Genomic DNA, 26,501 nt, shown 5'->3' with positions numbered 1-26,501 from the left:
AAAAAAGGACACACATATGCAACACACACACACACACACAAGTTAACAATTAAAATCACAGTCCACTGGCTCACTCTGAGAGCAAAAAAAAAAAGCAATGCAAGAGAAAAAATCCAGTGGAAAGGCAATGATGTTGTCCTCGTTTTTTGGGGGGTTGTCAGATAATCCTGACAGGTGAAAGGGACTTGTTATTCCCGGTAGAGCCAACTGCTCAGGTTGGTCAAGCATCAAGATGAGGAAGGAAACAGACAATTTCAGATGGTTTTGTTTTCCTGCCTCCATCCTATGGGCAAGCATCATTTTGACCCCAGGAGACCACGGCTGGGCAGAAGCCCAGTGACAGCTGCTTCCAGACCATGAGACTTTGAAGCATTCAGGGCCTCTGCAGAGCAGGAAGACTGTCAGGCAGGGAAAAAGGTGGGGGCCTTGATTTGGCAACGGAAAAAGAGAGGCATATTTTCTGCTAAGTCCACATGTCAACCACAGTGCCACCTCCAGCCCTGAAATGTTGACTCTTTCATGCATCCTCGGGTCTCCGAGACAACCTAGGATGGCATCGCACAGCTCAACGCCTCTTTGTTTCTGAATTAAAATCGGAAGCAAGGTTCAGTGCTTTCCTTACACCAAGAATAGGGAGCGTGTAGCCCACAGGAGAAATGACATCTCTGATCCTTCTTATGTGGCCTCCGCAACCCCTAGACCGCCAAACATATTAATTTATAAGTTAAAAATTGCCTCAAAATGGTCTGAAGTGCTACAAAAACACTGCTGTTGGATTGATTTGTTCCCTGCTCCCACCAAAAACAGCAAAAGCATGTCACAATGCTGATTTTCAGGTTAAAACAAAACTAAGTGTGATGTCGTGTCACTTCATAATAACTAAAATGCACCCCTAGATTAGCTCTTGGTTTATACAGAATTCAGAAACTTTTTAGTTTTTTAGGCTGCTCCACCACATAGTTGGCCCATGCTCAGTTTCTGGTCTACTAAGACCCCTTAATGCATCTACTGCAGCTCTCTATGATTCTTAAGGAGCCAGTAAGTTGATAACATGCACATATGTGAATCCATGACACCATCTGTTTACACAGATGCTCCCTAATACACATCACCCCTCTTTGTTTACCCTGCCTCCCCCTTTATACCTTCTCTTGATATTGACGCCGGGAGGAGTCCAGAGACTGAATCAAGGCGGTGGCATGGCCAATAAACATGGCGTAGCATGTAGCTCCCACAATCATACTCAGCATGGTCAGCCAGATGTCAGTCATGCTCTCAGGTGCCTGACGTCCATAACCAATGCACAGCATGTGGCTCATGGACTTGAAGAGGGCGAAGGAGTACAACTCGCTCCATGAGTCATTCTGAAATAACAAGACAGACAGACAGCCTTAGAATGGTGAATGTTTTGCAGCCCACAGTGAGATAAACAGCTTTCTCCCATGAGTTATTACTACCTTGACTTTGCTTTTGTTTGAGGCAATCTACGTTTAGCCTGCATGATGCATAGCCACTTTTGGACAAACCAACCTAGGGAAATCTTAAGAAGTGTGATGGGACTGCTGAATATGATTTATATGGGAAGGGAAGTTTTAAAACCATACACAGCAGCTCAGTCCACACTTACAAAACCAAACTAAATCATTTATAAAAACGCTGTGAAGATTTATACAAAATCAGGAAGGCATTGGTTTCAAACATTAATTAGACATCTAAGGGGGCATTTTCCTAAACCTCTGGAACCTGAGGTCACAATATGAAAGGAAAAAAGATGAGGAGAGAAGAAGACACTAGTTTCTAAAGGTTTTGAAGTTCTACTGTCTGCTGGAATGGCAGCCAGACCACTTTATCAAAAGCGTGCAATCCATGCTTTCCTCAAAGCAGACACACTGATTTGTATCTACTAACCTTGGGTTTAGGCAACATCCTTGTCTTGTCCTCCAGTGACCATTGTTAAAACTGAGCGTGTCACCTCATCTCCACACCCACAAAGATTTGCATTCCTATGGACATTCTCACACACAGATTGCTTTGCAGTCTATCCCTGGGCTTTCTACTCCAAACACATCTGTCTATGAAAGCTCATGCTGCCAATTTCTATCTTTCAGTTAGTCTCAGAGGTGTTGCAAGATCCCTTTGCATGCTGGTTTCTGAAAGATTACTCCCAAATACAGTCATGTGTGGCCATTTCAAAAGGATTTAAATCTGAGAAAGAGGAAAGCAGAGGGAAGACCAATGTCCTCCTCTGAAGCAGCGCTTCTGGTATGGAACAAAGCTGGGGCTTAATTATTCCACTTCTCTCAAAACTGGGAACTTGCTTTTCTGCAAAGCAGAGGGATGGACATAGCCCATTCCTATGACTCTGTGACAGAAAGAGAAAGTGCCCCACTGATCAAAATGAGGAGTGACTGCTTCCAAAACAATGGCATTTATTGTGGTAATGGTGTCATTTTGGGCAACATGAGAAACTGACATTCAGTTGTGTAAGAGTCTAGGTGCAGGACATAGAGAGAAGGAAGCGCTAGTTAGACAGTATCACCCTGCCAAGAAAATAATTGGGGAATAAATCCAAGAACTGATTTATTTGATATTCTGTCAATCTAAGTTGCCTGATTATTCATAGAATCATAAAGTTGTAAGAGTCCATAAGGGTTATCCAGTTCAACCCCCTGTCATGCAGGAATACACCATCAAAGCTCTCATGACAACACCCCCATTCATATGGTTGTGATGAAATGCCTTATGCTATTATTTTACTACAGTTATTACTAACTAATACACATTTGCCATTTACAAAGAAGTCTCTTGGTCAGTAGAAAATAGAGGAGTCGGGGTTGGAGTTGAAGGTTTGGGGTGTTGACACCATAGCCCTGGATGGGAACAGATCATGGAGGCTAGAAATTCAAGAGAACTGTGTTGGCTTTCTACTTTGTATTCTGTATACAGAAATTCCCAAAATGTACACTTGTAAGAGAGGGCTTTACTATATGAAAGCATTATTAGCCAGACATGTACAAATTAAAGTTTACAAAGACAGAGCTTCTCACTAGGTATAAGACATTTATGTTAATAAAACATATATTAGTTTCTCCAAAATCCAAGCAGATTTCCAGGCTACCACTCTCCCTTTTGCTGGTTTCGCAGTCTATCAAGTGTTGACTGGAGTTTTGGACCATCTATAGAAGACAGATTTTGGACAGCTCAGTAGGCACAACTGAAAACGAAGTAGTAATGAAACCAGGAGGGGCCAGGGCTGTTTCTAGATCTCAGTGAGGATCTTGCCATGCTACAAACAAACAAGCTGTGTAAGGACAGGTTGCTTACCTGTAACGGTATTTCTTCGAGTGGTCATCTGCGAATACATACAAATGGTTCACTGCGCCCTGCGCAGTGCTGCTCAGAACCTACTGGAATCACTGGGCAGAGTTCACTCTGCAACATATTGAAACTTTTTGGCGGTAACTCCGCCCACCCGTTATAAGGCCCCTGCCTTCCCGCTCTTTCCCCAGTTCCGCAATTTTTCCGCCAAGCAGGCGATGGAAAGAGAGCCATGTGAGCAGGACACTGAGGGAACGGACGGGTGGGATTTGTAGGTATTCGCAGATGACCACCGAAGAAATACCGTTACAGGTAAGCAACCTGTCCTTCTTCTTCGTGGCTCTGCGAACTACAAATGGGTTTAGACTGACAAGCTAAGGTATGCGGCGGAGGGAGTGTCCTGAAACCAAGCTTATGGTGAACCAAAGGTATATTTATTATACAATAAACACCTGAACCATAAAAAGCGTCAGTCTTTCTGTTCATGAAAGGTACACATAGCAACAACATTGCTAGACCTGAGTAGGGAACAAGAGGTCATGCAAGACCGGTCCCATAACCAACCTACATAGAACAGAATGTAAACAGTGTCAACTGTACATAAACCAACACAAAAACCATCAGTAGTGCAATCAATGCAACCCTGAAACCAACACAGCCCTCCCGAAAGCTGCGCTCGGATGGCCCTGGTGTCCACCCTATAATGCTTGATGAAAGTCAGAGGTTGAAGACAAAAGACCTTCAGACATCCTCCAAGGGATCCCCGACAGGAATGCAGAGGATGCTGCCATTGACCTTGTGAATGGGACCGAACCCTGCCAGGAGAGGCTTGCCTAACATTTCATAGCAGAGTTGATGGTACCAGCCACCCATTTGTGACAACCTCTGCGCAGACACAGGCAACCCTTTCTTCGGTTCCGAGTACATGGAAAAGTCTCTCGGACCGACTGGAGCAGCAGTTTCTGTCCAGGTAAATGCCAGTGCCTCCTGACTCAAGAAGTGTAGCGTCGCTCCTCATCCGACGTCGGTTGGATGCGAGAGTAGTTAACACAATGTCCTGGCACATGTGGAAAGCAGACACAACCTTCGGCAAGAAGGTGATGTCCGTAGGAGGACCACCTTGTCCTTGTGGAACCTCAAGAATGGCTTGGTCCCTCCGTAAAGCACAGAGTTCGCCCGCAGGCGGGCAAGGTGATGGCACAAGAAGGCGGTTTTTCCAAGTCATTAGTCTCAAGTCCCGTGTGGCCATCGGTTCAAGGGCTTGGATTGGAGGGCGGACAGTACCGACTCCAAACTCCAAGCCGGCGTGGTACCGACAACGGAGGATAAAGGTTGGCACAACCTTCAGGAACCCCTTCACCAAGGGTCTTTGAAGAAGAAACTCTCCCCCCACAAACTGGTATTGGCACAGATGGCAGACAGGTAGCATTTGATGGATGTGTAGGGACAGCCCTCCATCCAAAAGTGCCATCAAAATCTCCAGCAGCCACTGGAGTGGACACTGAGCAGGAGACAAGCCCTTTTGGTCAAGGAAGAGGCAAAATCTCCTCCATTTCAGGGCATAAGAGCGCTGGTTGGAAGGTTTCCTCGCAGCCAGGATCACCGTCCTTACTGCCTCCGGCAGGGCAGTCAGGGCTGAATTCTCCAGGCTACCACGGCAGGCTCCGGTTGCGGTGGAGAATCCGTCCGTCCTGGATCGACAGCAGGTCCGGACGCGGGTCGAGGCGGAGGAAGCATCTCCTGGAGAGTTGGAGAAGGGATGCGAACCACGCTGTCTCGGCCACCACAGGGTGACCAGGATCGCATGCGAGCGGTCTGTTGTCATCTTTGGACCCACTCTGATGATGAGAGGGAACGGAGGGAAGGCGTAGGGAGCTCCCCCTTCCAGAGGAAAGCGAATGCGTCTCCGAGGGATCTTCCATATCCTTCCTGGAGCAGAACTGGGGACAGTGGCTTTTCCACCTGGTCGCGAAGAGGTCGATCCGGGGGTTCCCCACCGGTCAAGAGGTCGCTGACCGTCTCGGGATGGAGCCTCCACTCGTGGCACCCGATGGAGATCTGCTGAGGCGATCTGCCAGCTCGTTGCCTCCCCGGAAGGGAATCGCCTGGAGGAGGACGCACCTCTGGATGCACCATCCCAGATGCGGAGCGTGAGTCAGCAGTTCCTGGATGGTACCCCTTGCTTGTTATTGAAATACATCACGGTTGGGTTGTCCGTCCTCGGAGGACCACCCTTCCTGTGACAGCGAACTTGACGCCCTCAGTGCCTTTTCCACTGCGAGCATCTCCAAGGCGTTGATGTGTGAGGAGCTTTCTTGTGCGACCCCTGTCTTTGACGACAAGTCGAGCAGTGGGGCACCCCATCCCTCCAGGATGCATCGGTTGTCAGAGTCAGTTGTTGCCTGGGCTGATGAAAGGGCATCCCGGTGCAGACGTTGGAGCTGTCCACACCATCTGAGGGAAGCAGTGGCTCGTCGTCGGAGTCCAGGTCAGAGGAGAGGGGTCCGTCACTCTAACCTGGGATCTCGGGCGGGTGTGGAGCAAGGTCCGCTGAGTGATCGCGAGCACCTGCGAGGTGGAGACGGCGACCTCTCGTAGACAGACGGTCGGCGATCGATCTGGACGGGGTGCCTTGGTCTACAGGATGGGGTTCAGTCTAGTGAACTCCTTTATTGCTCGTTCCTCCGAAACCGACACGTAATACCGGCCGATTGCGTGTCGAAGAAGAGGTCAGGAATCTCATGCCCGCGGGGCTGGCCTTCCTGTCGTCGTTGCAGGATGGGAGGGCGACCGGTTCCTGGGGAGCGAGGGAGCTCGGTGTCGTCCGTCCCGTGGACAAAGTCCATGGTGGGCAGAGGCGGTGGGTGTCCGGTACCGGAGTCTCCGACCTGCCGGCGTCTGCTCCGGATCGCGAGGAGCTGCCGAAGTGGAAGCGGGGCCTGCTTGGACGGAGAGGCTTCTCTCCTTCGCCTTCGGTGGGTCGGTGGTGGATCGATCCTTGGAGGACTTGGGCTTTTTTGGGGCAGGATCACAACCGGTTTGTCGTGGTGCCTCTTCTTCCCAGGCCTGGAGGCTCCTCCGTTGGGAAGAACGGGTTGTCCGGGAGGTCGAGGAGGACAGCAGCCGCTGCCGACGAGGAAGGTCTTGGAGACTTTGCCCCTCCGAAGACACAGCCAGCTCCTTAGACTTCCGAGCGTGGCGAGATGCTTCGATGCCTGGAGGACGAAGGCGAGGCGAGATGGACCTCTGGCTCAGTAGCCTTCTTCGAACGCGAGCCCTCCGATCCCTTCCTCGGTTTGGAGGCCGGCGCGGACCTCAGTCCCCAAGACTTATGGGGCGCTGGAGGGTTCGTTGGTGGCGCTGGGGCGGTTTGGAGCCACGGGCCACATCGGGGGTGGTGGAAGAAGTTGTCCCGGCCGGATACACACCACGCTGGAAACGGCGGCTCTCCCCGATGTCACGCTGGACACACGGCCCGAGACGAGGTGGGGGGCACGGAAGGCGGGACAGAGGACGACCGTGAACCCCCCTCTTGTACCTTGCCGAGGGCAATCGCCGAAGTGAGCTGGGACCCACGGTTTTTTCCGGGCCTGGGATGGGGATCTGCAGAGCAGGCAGGCCTTGGTGTCATGTTTTTGCCCAGGCACAAGAGGCAGGAGGAGTGTGGTCCTGGACGGGCACCTTGCCCCCAAATGTCGCACTTCTTGAAAGGTTCAGGCATTTCCAAAGTCGTCGAACCAGAGGAGAATCCAAAACGAGGTCAAAAGTCCAAAGTCCGAAGTTACCAGGGGCGGGAGACAAAGAATGGTCAAAGTACAGTCGAGGTCAAAAAGCGAAAGTGATTCCAAGCAAGCGAAGCAAGCGAAAGTTCCCTGAAGCAGCTAGCGCGGCGGAAAAAAGGAACTGGGGAAAGAGTGGGAAGGCAGGGGCCTATAACAGGGTGGGCGAGTTACCGCCAAAAAGTTTCAATATGTTGCACAGTGAACTCTGCCCAGTGATTCCAGTAGGTTTGGAGCAGCACTGCGCAGGTGCAGTGAAACCCTTTGTATGTTTCGCAGTACCACGAAGAAGAAGAGGAAGAATGGAAACCTTGAGGGAGAATTTGGAGGGCTAAGAGTAAAGCTAAGTGAGATAAAACTGGCAGGAGCTAAAGTCATTTGCCCAGTCCTCATCAAGGTTTTCTCCATTCCCATACAGGGGACATGAGTGGGAATGGAGCAGGAGATTTTCGACAAAACATTTAAAGAATTTTAGGTTTGGTTTTATATTTCGATTCATTGCACGTTGCTGTGAGAAGCTGGGTAGAAAAAACTACCAGTACTCCAAATACTTATAATAAATAACACAATAAAGACTCTAGCAGGGAGCAAACATGCTTCTGGTCCTCACTGAGGCCCTCAATAACTCCCCAACAAACAGATGCTGCAAACCTACCACCATGTTATTGAGGGAAACCCAACAGTCGCTTGGAAATCCGGCAGCATCGGCACGAGGAACTGCAGGCAGCCATCCCAATGACACAGAGTAGCACATTCCGATGAGGTTAATGATCCGCATTACAGCGCTAGCCAGGTCGTACGTCATGTGGAAGATCTGCACAAGAGGGAAGGAAGAGAGGAAGAAAGATGTCCAAATATGAGTGTTAAACCAAGAAGTGTTCCCTCCAAAATGCAAAGAACTTGGAGAACCACTGCTTGGGTTGGGCAGTATCTCTGTTTCAATATACTGGCGAAGTTACATTTTTGGACTACGAACCAAATGACAACAACATACCTCCACTGAATAACCCAGTCACACCCACATGGAGACTAGGAAAGCACTGCCATTGCATTGTGCAGAGATATACCAGATACACTTCTGAGGGTGGCTCTGTTGGATTCACTGTTCATTTATACCAGATGTCTAGTGGTAATCTGATTACTCACTAATTTCATTGTTAATTATTAAGTAACTTTAACAGTAGCTATTCTTTTATATACGGCCTTTCCTAAAGACTTATTCACACTTAGAGCAAACCCTTAAGTTCATCAAAACCAGCTAAGTCCTTGGATTTCAGTGGATGTAAATACTTAAGAATATTCTTAAGTAAATACTTCCATTGAATATGTCAGGATCCAATTGGAAATCATAACTAAGTAGGGTTCACAATGAACCCATAATCACAACTATTGGAAAGCCAACAAAGTGTAGTGGTCTGAGCACTAGACTATGACTTTGGGACCAAGCTTCAGCTGAAGTCAAAGGCAAGCCCTCACAAATTCTGATAAGAAAACCCCCACAATATGGTGCCTTAGGGTTGTTATAAGTCAGAAACAACTGGAAAGCACCAACAGAATTCCCAAGTAGGACTGAGCCTGGATCCAACCGGCAAAGTCCATCCCAGGGAATTTTATAAAGCAATTTAAAATGAAACCCACTGAAAATGGCTGGACTAACTCATATTGTCCATCCCCGGGCAATTTACAATTAATTGTCTGGAAGCCAAACCATGATATTCTCCAGGGCAGTTTACAATATAATTTAGAACAGTGGTTAATAAAACAAGCAAGAGACTCATTAAATGTAATAGAATGACAGTGTGATTAGAACAATAAAATACCCAAATGAAATTGCAATTACAAATGGCAAAGTAGAATCTGGTGAGCTGAAACAGGGCAGCCTCCAAGAAATATTTCAGAGGACCAAAAGCGAGAGAATTTGAAAAAAGGGTTTCCAGGTTAAAATTTTCAGCCAGTTTTCTTGCTTGTTTTGTTTTGTTTGTGAGGATGGGGGGGGGGGGGGGGCATGGTGCAATTTGCAGCTTTTAGAAATGTTTGTATTGTGTGTATGAGAGAGAGAGAGAGAGAGAGAGAGAACTGAGGGTAGAAAATTGCTTTAAAAATTCAGCGTCTGGGCAGGTCTGGGTGTTGCAAAGTATGGGGAGCATCTCAAATGATAAGAAGTCTTAACAAAAGAAGACCTTCAGTAACAAAGAAAACACAAGAAATAAAATAGACAAAGGGAATTTCAGTATAATCAAGTAGAACACCATGCAAATACAACACCTAAAGTAGGGATAGTCAACGCGGAAGGAGCAGGGGCCAATTGTCATCCTGACATCCTCTTGACAGAGCGCACTGGATATGGGAATTGTAGTTCGTTGTGGCATCAGAGCTCTCTGACAGAGGCGGCTAAATGTCTCAGAAAACGACAGTTCCCAGAATTCCATAGCATTGAGCCAAGGCAGTTAAAGTGGTGTCAATCTGCATTATTTCTGCAGTGTAAATGCAACCTCACATAGATACATTACATCAATCAAACTAGCAAGTTTTGATAAATCACATTCTTACTGGTATGTTCTAGCTGGAAGGAGCAAATAGATTTAAACCTATGATGACTGGTCACACTTATATCTGCCTTTCTTCCAAAGGGCTTGTGGCTCTTGTCCTCCCCACATTATCATCACAACAATCCTGTGAGGTAGGCCAAGCTGAGAGAAACAGAGTGTGCGGGACTGGTACAAGGTCACCCAAGGCGTTTCATGGGTCAATAAAGGCTAGAACATGCCTTTTCTGGATATCCCAGTCCAATTCTCTAGCCGTTATAACACAGTATCTCTCTCTGGTCCAAAACATGCTGCAGCAATAATCCAGTGTGAGACCACTTTAACTGTCCTGGCTCAGTGCTAGGGAATTTTGGGAACTGTAGTTTTGTGAGAGATTTCGTCTTCTCTGTAAGAGAGCTCTGGTGCCACGTAAACTACAATTCACAATAAACCACAATAAGCTGCCATTACAATACATTACTAAGCACTAGCAGAATTCTCTCCCCTCTATTAAAATAAAATGGATAAACAAGGAAATAGGATCTCGGTTAATATGGCAAAATATATTAACTTAATCAGAGCCCAAGAAGGAAGAGAGCAAGATAGCTTTCTTAGCAAAAAGGGAACTTAACTTTATATAACTTTAGTTATATAGCATTGCAATGACAATGGAATGACTCATAAAATGGCTATTATGGATTCCGAAACAATACTTAAAGGTAGAAAAGTTATGGATGGATCTCAAGGCTAGGTAATTTTTCTTTTACAAAGCCAGAGAGCCAGCCCTTCTGTTAATTTGGACATTCCAGACAAATCAAAGGCCAATTTCCCCTGACTGCCAACTCTCCAAAGCTCATAGGAAAGGCTAATAAACAAGAAAAATTTGGCTAGCCTGCCATATGGCCCTGCAGTGCCATTATTCATTTTACTCCAAGCAAAGTCATACGCAGACAGGGCTTTCTCCACATTAAGGAGGGAAAGAAGGACGTGTGGGAGTTTCCGAAGAAGACTTTCTCTACCTAATATTTTACTCTTCTTTCTCCTCCCATAAAGAAAAGTAAAACACTGCAGGTCAATTCATGCACATCTCCACATGCTGATTCTAGTCTCAATATTGCCAAACCCTTTATCATCCTTATCAACCTGCTCCAGGTCTGCAGACATCTCTTTCCAATGAAAGGACCCTTCTGAAACTTAGCAGCATGTTTTATTAAGCTCGCAATACGCAATAAATACGCCGCCGGGGTTATTTGTTGTTTGGACTGTGTGACTTTTATTTGTCCGCTTGTCTGCTTCCGAACAGTTTTTACTTAATCATTTATTAGTGCTGAGTTTTATTTGATGGCTCTTTTCTATGCACCAGAGTCATATGAAGAACCACTGGGAACCATGCAAACCTGCCCAAAGTGTTGGCACTGGTGCCCTTCAGGTATAGATGACCTACTCCTCCTAGTATCCCCTCTTCAATGTCCATAATGGCTGGGGATAATGGGAACTGGAATCTAAAAGTATAAGGAGGGTCACAGACTCAAACTCAACCTAAGATCAGCATCAAAATCAATAAGACTGAGGATGTGAAAACAGGGACTTTTCAGTGCCCCCCCCCACATTTTTGGAAACCTCTACCAAGGACTATATGTTTGACTCCTTTTTGTTGTTATGTGCCTTCAAGTCTTCTTCTAGGCTGCATCCATAGAAGTATAGTGTCTAGATCAAGGGAAGTAATAGTGCCACTATATTCTGCTTTGGTCAGGCCTCACCTGGAATATTGTGTCCAGTTCTAGGTAAAACAATTCAAAAAGGACACTGAGAAACTGGAGCCATGTGTCCAAAGGAGGGCAACTGAAATGGTGAAGAGTCTGGAAACCATGAAGCCCTATGAGGAGAGGCTTAGGGAGCTGGGGAGGTTTAGCCTGGAGAAGAGAAAGGTAAGAGGTGATATGATAGCCCTGTTTAAATATTTGAAGGGATGTCATGTTGAGGAGGGAGCAAGCTTGTTTTCTGCTGCTCCAGAGACTAGAAGGTAGAACAATGGATGCAAACTGCAGGAAAAGAGATTCCACCTCAACATTAGGAGGAACTTCCTGAGAGTAAGGGCTGTTTGACAGTGGAACACACTCCTTCCTCAGAGTGTAGTGGAGTCTCCTTCCTTAGAGGTCTTTAAACAGAGGCTGGATGACCATCTGTCAATAGGGATGCTTTGATTGAGAGTTCCTGCATGGCCCTTGTGGTCGCTTCCAACTCTATGATTCTACGATTCTAAGTCAACTACGAATTATGACTTAGCCAAGGATTTTTCTGGTTAGGTTTATCAGAGGAGGTTTGCCAAGCTCATTCAATGGATTTCCATAGCTGAGCATGGAAACCTTGGCCCCCTGAAGTGCTGATCTCTCAACCCTCCTTTAATACCTTTTAAGCAGGCTTATTTTATCTGTTTATTATTTATTTAATGTATAACCAAGATGGTACAAAATTCTATTCTAATCTGTTTTTAATTAGAAAGTGTTGGGTTTTAAAGAGTTTCATTCCTACTAATATTAGTTAGTTTGAAAGTACTAAGCTGAGATTTAAATACTCTAAAGCTGTGGTCCTCAATCTGTGCTCTTTAAGGGGTTTTGGACTTCAGCTCCCAGGCTCCCAGACTATTGGCCAACATGGCTGAGGCTTCTGGGAGCTGAAGTCCAAAATCTCTTAAAGGGCACAGTTTGGGGACCCACTCCTCTAAAGGCAACAGATCCTGTCTGATCTTGGAAGCTAAGCAGGGTCAGCCCTGGTTAGTACATGGATGGGAGATGAGTACTACGAGCTGTAGTAAATAGTTCAGAAGAAATAACTAGCAAAACCACTTCTGAGTCTTCCTAGGCTAAGAAAACCCTGTGAAATTCACAAGGTCACCATACATTGACATGTGCACATACATAGACTTGCAAATACATACACACAGAGAAACCATTTAGTTGGGGCCTAAATACTCTAAATATTCTGTCTGCACTTGGAAGCTAAGCAGGATCAGTCCTGGTTAGTCCTTGGATGGGAGACCCAGGCGCTGCAGGCTGTATTTCAGAGGAAGGAAGTGGCAAAACCACCTCTGAGCATTTCTTGCCAAAGAACACCCTATGAAATGTCCATAAGTCAATAGGGGACTTGCATACCAATGTGTTATTATTGTTTAAATGCTTTTCTGAAAATGTTTTCTAATTTAATACCACTGTTTGAAGTGATAGCTGTATCTGCCAAGGGATTATAAAGTTACTTTAGAAACATGCCTTAAAAGTGGGATAGAAATACTGTTAAACAGACCATCTTTGATATGTAAGATTTTTGTATTTTAGAGGTAAGAAAGGTTTCTTAAATTCTCCTTGACCTGAAGACTGATTCAATGCTGTCCATGGTCCTGCAACTGCACTTCTAGGCTGTTTATCCATGGTCATGATTCCTATAGGACACTCTGACAACACCCCAAGACACATATTTACTCTATGCATTTGAGGAAGCAGCATATGCTACACCTTCTTCTTTCGCTCAAGCAGTCTCAAAGGTACTGCAAAGTTCCCTTTGCATACTCATATTACAGACTAACATGGCTATGTCTCTGAACATCCCCAAAGTCTGACACTTTATCCCTCCTCCTTAATGGGGACAGAAACATAGATTTGGCCATGATGCTGACAAGGAATGGCCCAATCCTGGGAAGATCTAACAAAAGAGGCAAATCTAACCGAAAAACGAAATATTTAGGAAAGAAGGGAGGAACAGGGGAAGGAAGGAAAAAGGAGAAATAAAGAAAGGATGGAGGAAAGGAAGGGATAAAGAAAAAAGAAAGAAAACAGATACTGGAATAGGTGGATGGAAGGAAGGAAAAGGAAAGAAGGGGGGAATAAAAAGAAACAAATGAAAGCTGCATTTCCCTATGTGCTTAATTGGAAGCAATAGAAGGGATTTAATTCTGAATGCATAGGATTATACTATAAATGGGAATGGGGCAGCTGCATTTCCAAACATTTCAAGTATCATTTCAAATACATAGGGCTACGTGGTGCAACCTTATGGACTTTTACTTAGAGGTAAGCTCAGTGTGACAGAATGGCCCACACATGACTAGAACCCAAAAGACTCAGATTCACCGTCAGGCATGCAGCTGAAAGGGTCATCTGAGGACAGTTGCTTTTCCATTCCCATTTATTTGTCGGAAGCGTATCCAGGCTGCCATAAAAATGACAGGACACATATTACATAATTTTAAAAAAACACCCTCTAACACACTAAATCCGGGGTGAGCAAGATGTGGCCCACAGGCTAGATGCAGCGCCAAGGCCATGTCTGAGACCCATGTCCACCTGTGGAGTCCCCTCTCTTTTTTAAAATGCATTTTCCTGTCCCCAGGGAGGACTGTGCAAGGGTCTCCCCACCTCACCCACAAACCAGGAAAGAAAAACATGCAGAAGTAAGTGCCTCTCCATTTGAGGTTGTTAATGTTCCTCCAAGCATTTCTTAGCCTGTAGGTGCCACTCAGTGGATGCTGGGTCTATGTGTGAAAACGGGCCCCTGGACCATTTGCGTTTGCCCATCACTGGCCTGAATTGATCCACCCTGAATATATATTATTACCTTTCCAAATATTCTTAAATATCTGAAGGGCTGTTGCAGAGAAGAGACACATTTTCTGTTGCTCCAGAGGGGAAAGACAAGAAGACAGGGATAGAATTAGTAGAGAGGGAATTTAAAGGAAGCAAGGAGCGAGTCAGCCGACTAAATATCCTAAAGGCACCAGATCCTGTCTGATCTTGGAAACTAAGCAAAGTCAGCTCTGGTTAGTACTCAGAAGGGAGACTGCCAACAAATATCAAGAGCTGTAAGCTCTATTTCAGAGGAAGGAACCGGCAAAGCCATCTCTGAGCAGTCCTTGACTAAAAAAAACATATAAAATTCATGGGGTTGCCATAAGTCAACAGGCAACTTGAAGGCGCGCACACACACACACACACACACACACAACAGACAAGCCAGCAAGATTTAGCAATCTGGGTGTTAGACTAGGACTCAGCCCTGAAAACCATGGGTGACCTTGGGGTAGTCACACTTTCTCAGCCTCAGAGGAAGGCAACAGCAAACCCAATGTAAACTAATCTTGCCAAGAAAACCCCATGATAAGTTCACCTTGGGATCACCATAAATTGGACACAGCTTGGAGACACAAGCAAGGAAAGAGGATTTTGAGGCAAGCAAAAGGAGGGAATCTCGAGGATGAGACCAAATGGGAGGGAATTTAAGAGAAGGGAACCAGGAGGAGAGAATTCAAAGGACGCAAGAGAAAAGAAATTACAGGAGAGAAAACCAAAGGAAGGGAGTGGGCAGGGGAACAGATTTTGGCTAACCATTAGGAGAAAATGATTGAAGGCAAGAACTGTTTGACAACGGGGCAGTCTGCATCAAGAAATAGTAGTTGATTCTCTGCAGCTAGAGGCAACTGATCCTCATAGGCCTGCCTACTAAGCAAGTAACTTCTATTTTGCAAAGGATTTACCAAACATTTTCTTAAATTAAAGAGACAACAATGTGTGACATTTTTGCCCCAATATGTTAGGCGTGCTGTAACAAAAAAGCACCCCAAATGCCACAATACAGGGCAAATTAATACAATTCTTATTTTTATGGTCCAAGCATATTTTCAGGGAGGGGAACATATATGACAAACGGCTGAAGTTAGGGTAAACTGTTTGCAACTACACAGATGGTACTGTCAGAAAAAGCCCATGTTGCACCTCTAGCTCTGAAATTTCCGCAAACAAAACCTGACTCTGGAGGACGGAAATATGCATGGAGGATAAGAAGAAAGGGACAGCCATTTGCCCAGAAGGCTGTAGTCGCAACATGCCAACACTGATCAGGGGCTTGGATCAGATGACCTCCTGGAACTCTTCCCAAGCCCAATGCTTAAGGTTTCAAACTTTCCATAACTTTGCACTCCAAGTTGCAACTCTCACAGAAACAGATGCAGACTGATTTCTTGTTTTGCAGGACATCCTGGAATGATATCCTGGAGAGGCTGTTACCAGTTGCTATTTCTCAGCCTAACTAGCCGAGGGGTTGTTATTAGGATAAAGTTGGGTTGACAGATGAATCAGACTCAGAGTTAGAAGAAACCTCAAGAGCCATCAGGTCCAACAGAGGTGAATCTAGAAGAAGCTTCAGATAGATTTGGTCCTTCATGAAGAATGCAACCCTGTCCAATACCGGTTACACTCCCTCTCTCCATCAAGATCAGTAATTTCCACCAACCAAAGTGCTTCTGCCTTGTTGCTGCTTGCTCCTTCTCATCTGTCCCATAACTGCCCATTTGGGAGCATGCTCACATTCATTTTCAAGTCCCCTGAACAGGCATGGGCTAACTCTGGAGGTCAAGGGGACAAACTTCTGCTCTCTCCATCAATAATGTTGCAGACTGTATCAGCTATAAAACAGAAGAACAGGTTGGAATTATTCAGAAGTCCAATTTGTAAAACCTTGGAGGGGGAGAATCTGAAGCAAAACTAGGCATGGGGGGTGCACCTTGTTTTAAGGGCAATTCAGCAGACCTTAAAGGGGCTTTGGCTGGAATGTAGGGGGACTTTCCTTCTTCGTAGGTCTTTAAATAAAGGCTGGACAGCCATCTCTCAGGAATGCTTCATCTTAATGGCAGTGGCCATACTAGAGTGCCCTTGTGGTTTCTCTTCCAACTCTATGATTCCAAAATAGGGAGGAAGTAATCAAGCTCCATTTGAATTTTCTAGTCCAGGGCACACTCCTATAAAGTTATGCTGAACAGAATAATGTATAGGACTATACTGTACATATATACTTGTTTTACACCATTTCACAAACAGCAAGTACAAGAAGATCCTGCCTTCCCAGAGGTTACACCGTGAGTATACTATGGGTAACCAAGAGGGAGTAATCCTTTGTAGTTGTAGCATGTCAACTGTAGAATAACAGACATGAGGCTGCTGCTTCCACCACAACTGTTTCACCTCCAATTCCAAACCTTTTTCCTTGCCAAAGCATTTCATCCAGCTGATTCCATCTGTTTTATTAGCTCTGGGGCCTTTGAGCTGCTTTCCTTCCCACCCCCACCCTCAATGTTTGTGTAATTGTTTTGAAAACCTACTAAGTGACCTTGGATAAGTCATGGACTCTCAGTCTTGTCAGAAAGGAACAGCAAACATCCTCTGAATGAATCTGGCCAAGAAAACCATAGGATGACAGCCAGTATGGCGTAATGGTTTGAGCACTGGACTATGGCTATGGAAACCAGGGTTTGGATCAGGCCATGGAACCTGAGTTAGTGACCTTGCACAAGAGAGTTTCTCAGCCTCCGAGAACAGCAAAGACAAACCACCTCTGAACAAATCCTGCCAAGAAAAACCTGTGATAGGGTTGCCTTAGGGTTGCCATAAGTCAGAAATGACTTGAAGGCACACAACAACAACAACAACAACTGGTCACCATAAGTCAGTGTTGACTTAAAGGTACACAACAACAATGTGGACCAAGGAGGTATTCTCAAAATCTGTAGAGTGGCAAGGAAGGGACCCAGCATCTAGAAGACATAGCTCTACATCTGTGTCCTCTGGGTTTCGAGCATTTTAGTTCTGCATTGCAGAGTGTTTCTCCAGACCACTGGAGTGATAGGAACCGGTGCCAACTCTACTGTCAGCAAGAGGGGGGAAATCACCTGCGTATCTGTAGCTATGTTCTTGTCTCCACCAAAATCTTTTTTGTGCATGGTAGAAGGGGACGGATCGTACAAGGCAGAGTTCTTGTTCCTTGTTTAGAAAAAGAAGGGTAAACTACATCATCACCATCAAAACTCCTTGTGAACGCAGCAGGCTCCTCAGCTCTGCAGAAAAATATAGTGCAAGCAGCCAGCTGTCAAGATCCTTGGAAGCAAGGAAGGATGATGTCTGGAGAGAGGCAGGCGGCCGGCTGACAGGTGCTGCCCCAACCATTTTTCAGCTCAGGCGGAAGGACCCCATCTGTCATCATGAGAACCCTTGCCATTCAAACCCAAAAGAGGGCTAAAGAGGTCTGGAGAACCATGCCAGATCAAGACAAAAGGCACATCCATATCATCTTGCCTGAGTCCTGAGATTGCTAGAATAGCCCCTGCCCTAAGTCTCACCGCTCTGAAAGGCATATTTGACGGATCGTGAGACAAAGCCTTCCCAGGGGATCCTGGGTACCAGAACTCCCTTCCTTGGGAATTGAGAATGGCTCTCCTTTTCATCATCCTTCTGTCAGCAAGCAAAGACTTTTCTTTTATTCCAATCAGTTTGGGGAACTGAATGTTTCTGAAAAAAAGGGCTTTTAACAGGGTTCTGCACTGCTTGTAAACTGCTTTTTAATTAGTTTAATGACATGTTTTTTAAGGACCAAGCATGGTGTAGTGGTTTGAGCAGTGGACTACAACTCTGAGAGAACCAGGTTCAAATCCCTGGCCGGCTATGGAAACTAGTTGGGTGACCTTCAGCCAGTCATAATCTTCCGACCTAGAAAGGAAAGCAATGGTGAACCTGCTCTGAATAAAAACACTAGGATAGGGTCACTATATGTTGATGCTGACTTAAAGGTACATAACTACATTTTAAATTCTTTTTAATTTTGTTGTTTTTGTTGTGTGCTTTCAAGTCATTTCTGACTTATGGCAATTCTAAGGCAAAGCTACCTTTGAGACTGACAGATTGTGTTGTTAGCCTATCCCTCACAGTTAAGGCCACCAACCTCTGATCCTTATATAATTGTCCCGGTGCTCTGGCTCCATTACAACACTGTTTTCCTTTTCTCTACTTTCCATCTCTGTGGGACCCTTTACGGCATGATGGACAATGTATGCCCCCTTCATCTGTTTTTTGCAGCCCTGGACCTCCTGCAGAATCGCCCATCTTTTTTTCAAACAACAAAAAAAGGAGAGTGAATGGTCTCATCAGAAGTTCCTGAAATGTAAGATTTAAGGCTTTTATTGATAAGATTTCTCCCCACCTCCATGAATTTCTTCAGTCTTCCTTGTATAGGGATAAGGACAAATAAAGAGTCATGCCAGTTTGAGGCAAAATGCCCAGTATCCCCAGCTGGGAAATCAAAACATCATCTACCATGTCTTCTCAGTGTGGAACACCATTTTAAATCAGCCACAGTGCCGTTAAATGCTATCAACGAAAGGGAACCTAAGGCAGTCTGCTCCAACATCGAACAGATTGTACCATTTAGGAAGTTTCTCCTCACATTTAGCTGAAAAGTGCTTCCCTGCCATTCCCACCCACTGGTTCTACTCCTGCCCTCTGGAGCTACAGAGAACAAGTCTGCTTCATCTTCTGCATGGCTGTAATTGACTACTGCTATCATGTTTCCTATTGATCTTTTCTGAGTTAAATGAAGCCAGCTCTGCCTTCAAACTTCCAGGTGTGCAGTAGTCCCCCCTTATTCACGGGAGATAAGTTCCAAGACCCACAGCAGATGCCTGAAGCCACCAATATACTGAACTCAACACCAGTAACATGTTCAGACAAGTGACTGTGGTAACAGAAACCACAGAGGACAAAACCATGGATAAGGGTGGACTATGTAATGTTTTTGAATCGTGGCTGACCACAAATAACTGCAACTACGGAAAGCGAATCCATGGATAAGGATGGACTACTGTATGTTATAGAATTGTGCTTGGGCAAAGTCAACCCTTCCTTCCTTCCTTCCTTCCTTCCTTACTTACTTAGAGGAAAAGCTAGGTTTAAAAAACATATAGTTTTAAAAATATTGGCCAGTACAGTATCTACATCAGCTACTTAACTACTCAACAGTTATGGACTTACTCATCTGTAACTATTCCATATTCACAATCCCTAATTAGTCACAACTGCGACATTACTGTCATGATAGTCACTCCCCCACCCAACCTACTTTACCAGGCATCAGCTGCATGGAGAGAAGGAGGTCCGTTCTGTTGGTGTTTGGTGGGTGGGTGAATAACTTTCCATAAGGCTCGGGGAGGCTGATGTAGAATATTGGCCATTAGTTTTGCAGATCCCTACCCAGACATTGTAGAACCCCAGTTCTTATCAGCCCAGTCAGCCTGGACAATGGTGATGAATGACATAAGCCAGAGTTCATCAACATCCAAGGGCTGAAGTCTTCTCAGCATCTTTTTATACTACGTTATACTACCATGGCTGTTCTACAAAAGCAGAGTGGAAACGCCACTGGTTATATAAAACAATCTGAATTTTTTTAAAAACCCAATAGCAGAGGGAAAAGCACCAGGAAAGGAAAATTAAAAGTATATGCAGGTGATGTTTATAAAAGGCTTGAGGAAATCTGCAAATGCAGCAGGCACAGGGAAACCTCCAGCTGTGAGCCAGATGTGGCCTGTGGGTGTTCTTCATTCAATCCGAAAGCACCTTCTACTGTTCTTAGATCAGGAATCAGAGACAAAAGGTTATTTAAAACTATGAAAACTTTCATGTAGTACTGAGATTTGGTTTTCTGTTGCATAACCCAGAATGTGCTGCATGATACTAAGTTGCTACGCTGGGGCTTACTCCTGAGAGGACACAAAAAGCAGCCTGTTAGTGACTTGTCCGTGCATAAGGCCCTTTTTGGACAGGGTATAGTGGGCCTTCTTCTTGATCGTGTGCTCTTTCCAAAAGCCACTCAGCACCCCACAGCTTGAGAGGCACTACTGCTGCTTCTTACCCGAAAGAGGGAGTGAGAGGAAAGGCAATTCAATCCATTAAGATCTGGTTGCTCTGGGTTCCCAGGGGAAGGAAACATTTCAGAGTGCACCCTCATTTCTTCTCCCAACCAAGCTCTTCTCCATTACCTGAATCAGCTTCCCACTGCCTCCCATCCCCCAGAGTAAATGACAGCAGTAGGAACCACTCTAGGAATGGGCAACTACAAGTGGTGATAGGAGGACATGGAACTGCGCTTGCAGAGTTACACATACTGTTCATGTACAAGTAGAAATTTTAGTCAAAAAATTGACCCCAAAAACCCGAGTTGACTTATCCATGGGTCAATGTAAGTACTGTACTTTAACTCATATATAACCATCCCCTGATGAACAGTAAGAGTTTAATCCACCCTGAAAGCACTGACCCTCTCTCTACTCTCTCATTCATCCAGCCTTTAATGTTATGCCTGCTAGAATTTTTTAAGTTTTTTGGCATCATTTTCCTTTGCTTCACTCTTTAGATCCTTTGTTACATGTCACTAAGTTTTACCCTTGACTTATCCATGGATCATATCACAATCCATAATTTTGGCCCAAAAACCTGCCCTCAACTTATACATTAGGTCAACTTATACTCGAGTATATATGGTACATTTCAGTCATAGAATTAAACTGTGCTTTGCAGGCCTGAAAGCTGTCACACTGGGCCATAAATCTAAAATAACACGCAGCTCTGAGCTGCCCTTCTGAAGCCCTGAAAGTTGTTGCACCGGGGTTTACTGAGGTTGTATTTTACTGGTCTGAAAGCCACTTCACAGGGACTTACTCCTTATTAGATACTGATACTACTAAGCTGTGCTTTTCAGGCCTGAAAGCTGCGGAGCTGAGGCTTATTCCTGAGATATGCGAAGCACCAAGCTGCTCTTGGCAGATCTAAAAGCAATTGCATTCCATCTTACTCCTGAATGGACACCCATAGAATTAGCTTTGCTGATCTGAAAGCAGCTGTTGCACAGGGGCTTACTCATGAACAGAAGAATACAGTACCAAGTTGTTTTGAAAACTGAGAGCAGTTGTATTGCAGCATGCTTCTGAACAAATATGTGGTATTGAGCTCATGCTCTGCCAGCCTGAAAACCAGTGCACTGAGATGTACCACCAAATAAATGCACACAGAATTGAGCCATGGAATTTGGACCATTGGGCCAAAAAACAAAAGAGTTCCCATTTCCCAACTTGCACAAGAAGTTAAGCTTGCCAACTTCACCATGATTTCAACCACTTCCTCTTACCTCTTCCCATTGATGGATGTAACGGATGAGCCGCGAGAGCCGAAGTAATCGAAGGAGACTGAGGATCTTGGTGAAACGGACAATGCGCAAGGCCCGGGCTGTCTTATAAACCTCTGAATCGATGCCCTTCTCCACAATGAGGAAGATATAATCCACAGGGATGGAGGAGACAAAGTCCACCACAAACCAGGTCTTCAGATACTTCTTCTTGATCCGCTCAGGGTCCAGAATGATATCAGTATTATCCTCAATGACAATGCCCGTCCGGAAGTTCATTACCAGGTCTGTCAGAAAGAAGGTGTCAGAGACCACGTTGAAGACAATCCAGGGTGCTGTTGTTTCGTCTTTGAAGAAAGTGATGCCCACAGGGATGATGATGAGATTGCCAACCATGAAGAGCAGCATAGTAAAGTCCCAGTAGAACCTGCAAAAGGGAAGAGCAAAAATATGCATAAGAACATTGAAACCACATAAATCCTCAGCTAGTCCACTCATATATCTAGCCCCATATTGCTATGACAGGCAAAGGCTTTCCAAGGTATCTGGAAGAAAAGCCATCTTTTAACTGGTGATAATAAGAACTGCATGCGAAGGAGCTGCTCTACCACCAAGCTATTTTACCTTAAATAGCAAGATTCTAGTCCTTAGGGGTTCAAAGCAAGGGTTGATTCAAACAGAAAGCTGTTTGCTATCTAAGTCCAACTCTTTATCCACCTAGTTCAGTATTGTCTGCTTTGACTGGCAATACCTCTCTAGCATTTGTAGCACAGAAGTGGAGAACATCTGCATGCAAAGTGTGTTCCATTACTGTGATATGCTGCCTTAGATAAGGTCAGACTACCAGTCCATCTAGGCCAGTATTGGCTACTCACTTTGGATCCCAATTTTGGGAGAAAAAGCAGGATACAAATAAATATCGTCATCACCACCATCACTACCACCACTATCAGCTGCTCTCCAGGGGATAAGATAGAGAGAGAATCACCTGGTCCTTTAAAACTGACATATTAGGGACTGAATCTAGGAACGTCTACATGAAAAGCAGATGCTCAAGCAGTGCACAACTGACTAATCCTCTACTTATCAAGATTCTAATCTTCACGACTTTCAATAAGGTGCTGGTTTAAATAAGGATATTATCTCGAGCCAGGTCACATTACTTGTCTACCCAGCCCAATACTCTGTACTCTGACTGACAGTAGCTCTCAAGGATCTCCAGCAGAAAAAAGACTTTCCCATCTTTTGCTGCCTGATCTTTAAACTAGAAAGGAGGGTGTTTGGACCTGGGACTGTCTAGTTCACAAACAGAATAGATGTTCTGCCACTGAGGCACAGGCCCTCCAACCAAAGAAACATAGGACAATGCCTCCTACCCACTCAGGCCACTGGTTCATACTGTGTGGTTTTGGGGCTCGTGTCCATTTGTGTCACACACACACACACGCACACGCAAGGGTCTTTTAGTCAAAAGAGGCTGACATATGTTTTATGTCAATTTTAAAGCAGTTCCCAGCAGCAAAGCAACCTGAACTCAGGACAGTCTGATCTGCAACACTAGCCCCATGCTATGCTGTGCCACTGTATCTCCTCATAAGAATCTTCTCAGGCCATGAGACGCTCAGGATAAGACCTTCCCCTTCAATCCTACTATCTTCACAGCCATGCTTAGGGAAGATGTGTGACAGAGCCTTCTCAGTGCTTGCGCCTAGGCTTCTGGAACTTTCTTCCTAGGAAGGCTGTCCATCGGCAAGCAAAGACTTTTATTCTAACAGGCTTTCAAAAACCAAAGGTCTTAAAGGAAAAATATTTAAGAGTGTGCCGTACTGTTGTACTGTTTCTTTACTGCTTTTAAACATTTTAATTTTATGTTTACATTGTTTTTATTGTGATTCATAATTAATTCTATTTCAGTGTTGATATTTTCAATTTTTACACTATGTTACATTTGTTTTAATTTACAAACCACCTCGACTCTGTTTTTGGGAGAAAAGGCACGATATAAATGAGGAGGAGGAGCAAAGCAATATAAATATAAAATATACAATTAGTGCCTATATATTTATAGTAGGGTACACCTGCTATAGGGCCTAAATATCCTAAAGGCACCAGATCCTGGGTAATCTTGGAAGCTAAGCAGAGTCAGCCCTGGGTAAGGAGATCACCAAGGAATATCAGATGCTGTAGGCTCTATTTCAGAGGAAGGAACTGGTAAAATCACCTCTGTGTCTTCCTTGCCTAAGAAAGCTCTATGAAATTCATGGAGCTGCCATAAGTGAACCGGCAACTTGAAGGCACACACACCCCTGTCATGTGTGAAACAGCAACTGCAGCTTCCCACTGCAGACAAAAACCCCAGCATATGTTTTCCTCATGACAAAGAACCTCATTTTTTTGTCCTCAGACACAAGTGGGGAGACGAAGGGAAAACGTGACGTTATACCCCACAAAAGACCATCTGCAAACCTCTTCCCCTCAAGCCTCCACACGGCTGGGGTACCAATGTCCTTCTCTAGCCACCTGCAAGGTCACAGCAGACACTGGCAAAACAGTGCCAATGATTCGACATTGCTATACTGCTCAGTCACCCACGGTTTAAGCAGCTGCACTTTTCCCTCCCCGCAAATACACTCAAAAAAAGAGGAGGAGGGGGCGTTGGGATTGTGGTAACCTAACAGGACTGTCTTTGGGTCTCCAGGGTAATGGGAGAAATTTACATTCCCTTCTTCTCCTCCAGCTTTCTTTTTCCTGGCTGGCTCTTTCTGTGCCAAATTCACAGCTGCCAATGTCAGAAGAAGCATGCACATAACTGCATCCTTTTCTCCATCTCCTTTTGGAGACCTCTGTCTCTGTTCTTTCTCCATCCTTTCGTGTCCTTTCAGGGGGCTTAATGCCATCCCTCCTAGAGGAAATAAAATGGGCTAAAAATTGGGGAGGGATGCCATGTTTGACATTGATAGTGCCTGCAATGGCAAGGTTGCCATGGAGATTGTTAATGATGTCACGGCGGTAGAGTGATGACCTCAAGGATGCTTCTGGGTACCCTTCAAATCTCCCCAGAGACTGTAGGTGTGCTTGGGAAGCTGATCCAGAAAGAGGCTAGCTCTATAGTCTACCTTAATCCAGCTTCTTCTTTCCCATTGTGGCCAGCCAGGTGGTGTGGGGACAGCTCACAAGTGGGATCTGATCATCAGAGATATTGTGATAGAATTCAAAGATATAGCCATGTTAGTCTGTAGAATCAGTATGCAGCGAGATCTTGTAGCATCTTTGAGACTAACTGAAGGAAACTAATTGGCAGCATGAGCTTTCATAGACTTCAGTCTACTTCCTCAGATGCATAAATGGGAGGTTCCATTCAACCAACCATAATAATCCATAGCCAATTGATAGTCTGATACTCTATTGATTTGTTCAAAACCCCCCCCCTTTTTTTTATTTTAAACCATCTGAACTGGTGGCCATTGCTGCAGCTGGGGGCTCTGGGTTCTCCAAATAAACCACATACTGTGATACATTCAATTAGACCAGTGATTCCCAAACTTTGATCCTCCAGATGGTTTGGACTTCAGCGCCCAGAATTCCTGACTGTTGGCCAAGCTAGCTGGGGCTTCTGGGAGTTGACATCCACAACACGCGGAGGACCAAAGTTTGGGAATCACTGATTTAGACTCATCCAGAATCCACGCCCAATCGCTCTGGACCTCTGGGTTCTTGCTGTACAAGAAGGAGAAAAATAGTTGTTTATCAAGCTGTGCCTTAGTTTGATCAATCTTTTTTCAGGTTCCACACAGCCACAGTTGTTGTTTTCCTAAATTTAAAAGCCACAAATGCCTTCAGCCTAGGCTCATGCTGACACATCAGAAGGAATACTATACTTCTCAGAGGCTGGAGTGGGCAGATGGGTGGAATGTTAGCATCCTTATTCCTGGCAAATATGAAATTATTTGGCATACTTTATTGGCATCTTAGAAGTACAGTGTGTGTGTGTGTGTGTGTGTGTGTGTGTGTGAGAGAGAGAGAGAGAGAGAGAGAGAGAGAGAGAACTATTCCAACACCAGTCAAGTATTGCAACACCATGACCTCCAATATGTAAGATTCACCCAAACACTTTCAAGCTTTACAAACCTTTAAAAAAAATCAAATATAGCTAGCCACAATTCATTGTTCAACTGGTCAGATTTTCAAGTTGTGCAGCCCTGTCTGGATCCAGGCCTAGATCCCCATTTAACAGATGGGGGAAATTGAGTCACACCCACAAGAGATTCTGATCGATGCAGTGCCAGCACTTAAGAGAGTGAACCAGGAATTGCCAACAGATAGATATTGCACTTCCCTCCACCTTGTACCTCTCTCTCCCCCTAAAAAGAATTTTAGCCAACCCAGACAAATGATTGTTATTCAATCTAACCTCCCACTGCACCAGGCCAAGGCAAAAAATAGCAAGTGGCCACAGCTTTAGCTTTGTGTAGGGGTCACCCATAATGGCTATGGTTTGTCCTTGGACTGCTGCGGCTGCCCTCCCCACTCTGTAAACTGACCCTGAAATGTGTCTACTGCAGCTCCTTATGGGCATTTGGATGCAGAGCTGCAGAGAATGGAGGGAGGCCTGGTTGATAGTGGAGGGGATAGAAAGAAATGCATGGGAAGAGATGGGTGGCCAGGGAAGGGAGGAAGGCAAGAAAATTAAACAATAAGCAAAGTGGGAGGTAATGCAGGCAGGCAGAAAGAAAACTTAAAATGTTGAAGAGGGAGGAAAGGAAAGGAAGCCAACAAGTAATGAGGGATGGAGGCAAGCAGGATGGTTTACTTAAAATGATACACAAGTAATGAGGAAGGAAGGAAGGAAGGAAGGAAGGAAGGAAGGAAGGAAGGAAGGAAGGCCAAC

At 45.1% G+C, this 26,501-nt stretch overlaps 1 protein-coding gene across 1 annotated transcript in view; it reads right to left on the bottom strand.

Moving 5' to 3' along the window:
* The window catches only part of HCN2 (hyperpolarization activated cyclic nucleotide gated potassium and sodium channel 2), a 39,222-nt gene extending 17,182 nt beyond the window's left edge, over positions 1-22,040 (bottom strand). The window contains exons 1-3 of the mRNA XM_042479743.1: positions 21,617-22,040; positions 7,753-7,911; positions 1,146-1,364 (exon numbers count right to left, since the gene is read on the bottom strand). Coding sequence (XP_042335677.1) covers positions 1,146-1,364; positions 7,753-7,911; positions 21,617-22,021 — 783 coding nt within the window. The 5' untranslated portion in view covers positions 22,022-22,040. The remainder of the gene's footprint in view (positions 1-1,145; positions 1,365-7,752; positions 7,912-21,616) is intronic.
* Between the last annotated feature and the right edge of the window lie 4,461 nt (positions 22,041-26,501).

This window comes from Sceloporus undulatus, chromosome 7 (assembly GCF_019175285.1).
Source record: "Sceloporus undulatus isolate JIND9_A2432 ecotype Alabama chromosome 7, SceUnd_v1.1, whole genome shotgun sequence".
NCBI lineage: Eukaryota > Metazoa > Chordata > Lepidosauria > Squamata > Phrynosomatidae > Sceloporus > Sceloporus undulatus.
Note: the sequence above shows the minus strand (reverse complement) of the source record. Positions and strands in the feature narration are given on the sequence as shown.